This window comes from Tachypleus tridentatus, chromosome 9 (genome assembly GCF_004210375.1).
Source record: "Tachypleus tridentatus isolate NWPU-2018 chromosome 9, ASM421037v1, whole genome shotgun sequence".
NCBI classification, from domain to species: Eukaryota; Metazoa; Arthropoda; class Merostomata; order Xiphosura; family Limulidae; genus Tachypleus; species Tachypleus tridentatus.
The window spans coordinates 135,104,505-135,109,242 of NC_134833.1; the positions used below are offsets into that span (position 1 = coordinate 135,104,505).

Below are 4,738 nucleotides of genomic sequence, written 5' to 3' on the forward strand. Positions count from 1 at the left end.
CAACTAGAAGCTTGTGAAGCCGCTGTAGATGTAATCACAAGATTCTTTTTAACAGCCCTTACTGAGGCAGATTCGTCTATCAAGCACAAAGATGGTGTACGACACGAAAAGTAGGATCGATGCTGACAAGGATAGTAGCAATACTAGTATTAGCTCTCTGCTACATCAGAAGATCAGAAACAGAGTCTTCAATCTCAAACAATCAATGAAGAAAGATCGCATAATTTGATTAAAAATGATAAAAAAAACCAGTTCATGTGTGTGATTTTCTGGTAAAATGGTGCGGCTACTCAGAAACTCCATGTCTCTTTGACTGCTTTTAACATCCGACTAAAATGCGTTACCATGACATAAAATGAGCACTTGAATAGTGCTTAAACAGATGAAACTGTTTTAAAATTGTTTGTACAAGTAATCCAGGAGATACTGAGGATTACTGTAGAACACTTTTGATGATCCAACAATTTTTGTTGGATGGCACAAGATTTACATGGATACTTTATCACAAGTGCTGGGTGATTCGTTCCTTTGTCTGGAAGCCATTGTGAAATACCAAGATAAACTGTAAGTAAAATATTGATTGACACTCTATTTTCTCAAGTCATATAAAGTGAGAAATAGATCTAAATCAAAGAAAGGAATATTACAGTTGTGGTTGAAATAGTTTGACAATGGAAGATAAAATATCAATTGATAAGTTGGGAGAAAATAAAAGAGTCACATGGAAATTTCAAATGGAACATTTATTGAGAGGAAAAGCACTATGGGGCCATGTGAACACACTATGATAGGAACACACTAGCCAATAAACTATTCCTGAAAAAGAAGTATTCTCGATGTGAGATGAAAGAAAGCATGACGGTCCAGGAACATTTGAAACAAATGAAGGAATTAACGGATCAGCTTGCTGCGGTTGGGGCGGAAATAACAGAAGAAAATCAGATTGTTACTTCACTTGGTAGTCTGCCAGCTAACTATGATACAATTGTAATAGCCCTGAAAACCAAAATTGATGATATCTCATTAGAATTCCTCAACAGGCACTGATTAATGAAGAACAAAAGAAGAAAAAGATCACATCGAATGAAACATCATCAACTGCATTAGCCAGTCGCAGCAACTTTAAACCACATGGGACACAATAAACAAAGAAAAGGGGTAACAGCTTCAAGTGTTACAAGTGTGGCAGAGAGGAACATATAAAACGCAATTGTCCAACACTGAAGAAAATGGCCCACAAAGCTAAGAATGTGGATATTAATATGGCGGAAGATTATACTGATGGAAACAATGGTGTTGTCTCTGTAATAAACAAGGATAAAGGAATAGGAAATGGGGAATGGTTGGTGGATTCTGGTGCGTCTAGGCATATGACACCCCAGAGGAACATATTATCAAATTATCACAAGTTTAGCACACCTAAGCAAGTTAAGATTGGTGATGGAAGAATTGTTGAAGCTCTTGGAATTTGAAACTGTAAACTAGAAATGACATTTAAAGTCAATAATTCAAAGCATGTCACAATGCAGTGTCCTTCATATACCAAAATTAGCTAGCAATCTATTTTCAGTAGGAGCTGCTACTGAAAAAGGAAATATTGTGCAGTTTGGAGTTAATCACTGTTACATCCAAGGTAAATCAGGACAACTCCATGGCATGGGTACAAGAAAGAATGATGGTCTATACCAACTGGATTGTAAGACCAGTGTTATTGAGAATGCCTCAGTAGCCTCAAATAGCAGCATGAATGGCTTGGATATATGGCATCAACGACTAGGGCATGTCAGTGTTTCACAGTTACAGAAGCTTGTCAGGAGTGGATATGTAAGTGGAATCAAATTCCAGAAGTCTGATGAAGCCAGTTTCTGTGAGGGATGCACTGAAGGTAAAATGCACAGGAAGCCATTTAAGTCAGTGGGAAAAATCAAATCACAGGAAAGACTGCAACTGGTACACAGTGATGTTCGTGGTCCTATGCAAACTTCATCTATTGGAGGTAGCAAGTACTTTGTTACATTTATTGATGATTACTCAAGATGCTGCAGAGTGTATTTCTTGAAACAAAAGTAAGAAGTCTTTGAGAAATTCAAGGAATTTGAGAAGGTGTACTCAAATGAATAGCGCATGAAAACCCTACGCACAGATAATGGTGGAGAATATACGTCAAATGAGTTTCAGCAATATTTGAAGTCTAGAGGCATTCATCATGAGATGTCAGTAGCATATTGTCCAGAACAAGATGGTGTTGCTGAGAGAAGGAACAGAACTCTTGTAGAATAAGCAAGAAGCATGCTGTCACATGCTAAGTTACCAAGAATGTACTGGGCGGAAACTGTAGCTACTGCAGCGTATGTGGATAACAGAGTATCCACATCGGCAATAAAAGATGGTAGTACGCCATATGAGAGGTGGTATGGGAAGAAACCAGATATTGAACACATGAAAGTGTTCGGATGTCTTGCATATGCGCATGTGCCAGATGCGTCAAGACAGAAATTAGAAATGAAGTCTATGAAGGTATGTTTCATTGGATATGATAACTGCGCCAAGGGATATCGACTGCATGATGAAAAATCCAGGAAGATTTTTGGTCAAGAGCCTGTGACAAATGAGTATATCTCATCAAGTGAACAGATAGTGGACCAAGAAACAGAAGTTAAAGCTAAAGATAAAGCTGAACGACCAGCATGAAACAGGAAATCCCTATCTGCTATGGATATTATGAGTATGCTGATATGGCAGCAGCAAATGGATCAGTTTGTCACACTGCAAACGTATGCAGTATGTTAGAGCCAAGCACATTAAGTGAAGCAATGTCAAGTGACAATGCAAAGGAGTAGAAGTCAGCCACAGATCTGGAATTTGAGTCTTTACAAGAAAATGACACTTGGAATCTGGTGGAATTACCAGCTGGAAGAAAACCTACAGGTTGTAAGTGGGTTTTCAAAGTTAAGTACGGAAATACTGGAAATGTAGAGAGGTTCAAGAGTAGGCTGGTGGCCAAAGGTTATTCGCAGAATTATGGTCTGGATTACGAGGAAACCTTCTCCCCAGTGGTGCGCTATGCATCAATTCGCTCCTTGATCGCATTTGCTGTGCAGAACAACTTGAAAACTTACCAGATGGATGTAATAACTGCATTTCTGAGTGGAAATCTGGATGAAGAGATATACATGGAACAACCGGAAGGCTACGCTGTTCCAGGGAAAGAAAACCTTGTGTGAAAACTGAAAAAAATCACTGTATGGATTAAAACAGTCACCACGCTGTTGGAACAAATCATTTCATGAACAGGTGATGGAACTGGAATTTGTTCAGATTTCAGCAGATCCATGTGTTTACATACGGAAGGGTGAAAATCTAGCAATAGTTGCAGTATATGTGGATGATATTATTTTGGTTGCTGATAGTGATGACGAAATAATCACTATAAAGGAAGCACTGAAGGAAAAATATCGCGTGAAAGACCTTGGAAAGTTCCATTACATCCTTGGACTCAGTGTTGTTTAGGATGAAAAGAATGCCTGTGTATGGTTAAATCAAGGGCAGTATATCCAAACTATGCTGGTGAAATTTGGAATGACTGAGTGTAAGACAATTGTAACTCCATCAGATGTAAACGTGAAACTGCAAAAGGATGATGGTGTTAGCACTCAGGTTGACCGCAGTTTGTATCAGTTATTTGGCAGCCTTCTGTATGCTGCAATGGGAACAAGACCAGATATTGTACATGCAGTGGGAGCAATATTGAAATATTGTGCTCAGTCCAACACAGCACATTTGACAGCAGCAAATAGAATCCTACGTTACTTGAAAGGAACAGCTGATCTTAGTCTTAAGTTTGAAAAGGTAACAGGAGACGTCATTATTGGTTACTCAGATGCAGAATTTGCTGAAGACCTGGATGATATGAAGTCCACATCAGGAAATATCTTCATTCAAGCAGAAGCAGCTGTAAGTTGAATAAGCAAAAAGCAATCCACGGTGGCTCTGCCCACCTCAGAGGCAGAGTATATAGCCTTGAGTCTTGCAGCACAGGAAACAGTATGGTTAAGAAGACTACTGCAAGAAATAGGTTCCGAAGTTGATGATCCTGTTCGTATCATGGAAGATAACCAAGGAAAAATCGTCATAGCACAGAATCCAGTGGGTCATGCAAGAACAAAACACATTGGTATTCGTTACCACTTCAATTCGCCAATGTGTGCAGAACGGATCAGTAAAACTGCAATATTGTCCCACAAACAGTATGACTGCTGACATTCTTACAAAGTCACTTGCTAGAAATGCATTTGAAAGGTTAAGAGATAATGTTGGACTGGCACCAATGGATAAATGAACCATATAAAGTGACGATTATAATAATAGATTGAAAGTAATTGTAAAACATTTAGAATAACTGTAAGATTATTGACAGTAATTCTAAGTTTGTGTAAAACTTAAAATAAAGGGGGAGTATTAAGAATATTGAGATAAGTGCTGTCACCTGTAGTTAGGGTTTTTTTTTTGTACATGTGTACTCGATGAATAAACACAAATCAACAAAAATAATTGTTTTTACTTTGTCAAAACTTATGTTTTAACTGTCCTCCTAACCAAGATAATGCAAGGAATGGCCAAGTGATTAAAGCGCTTGACTTGTAATCTGAGAATCGCGCGTTCAAATACGCGTCACATCATATATGCTCGCCATTTCAGTCCTGGAGGCGTAATAATGTGATGGTCATTCCTACTATTT

The 4,738-nt window shown here is 38.4% G+C and overlaps 1 protein-coding gene across 1 annotated transcript; it reads left to right on the forward strand.

Moving 5' to 3' along the window:
• The first annotated feature begins 3,579 nt into the window (after positions 1-3,579).
• LOC143227491 (uncharacterized) lies at positions 3,580-4,339 on the forward strand. Its single transcript, XM_076458933.1, has 2 exons — positions 3,580-3,954; positions 4,211-4,339. The coding sequence occupies exons 1-2, from the start codon at positions 3,580-3,582 to the stop codon at positions 4,337-4,339; spliced, it is 504 nt and encodes a 167-aa protein (XP_076315048.1).
• Positions 4,340-4,738: the final 399 nt, after the last annotated feature.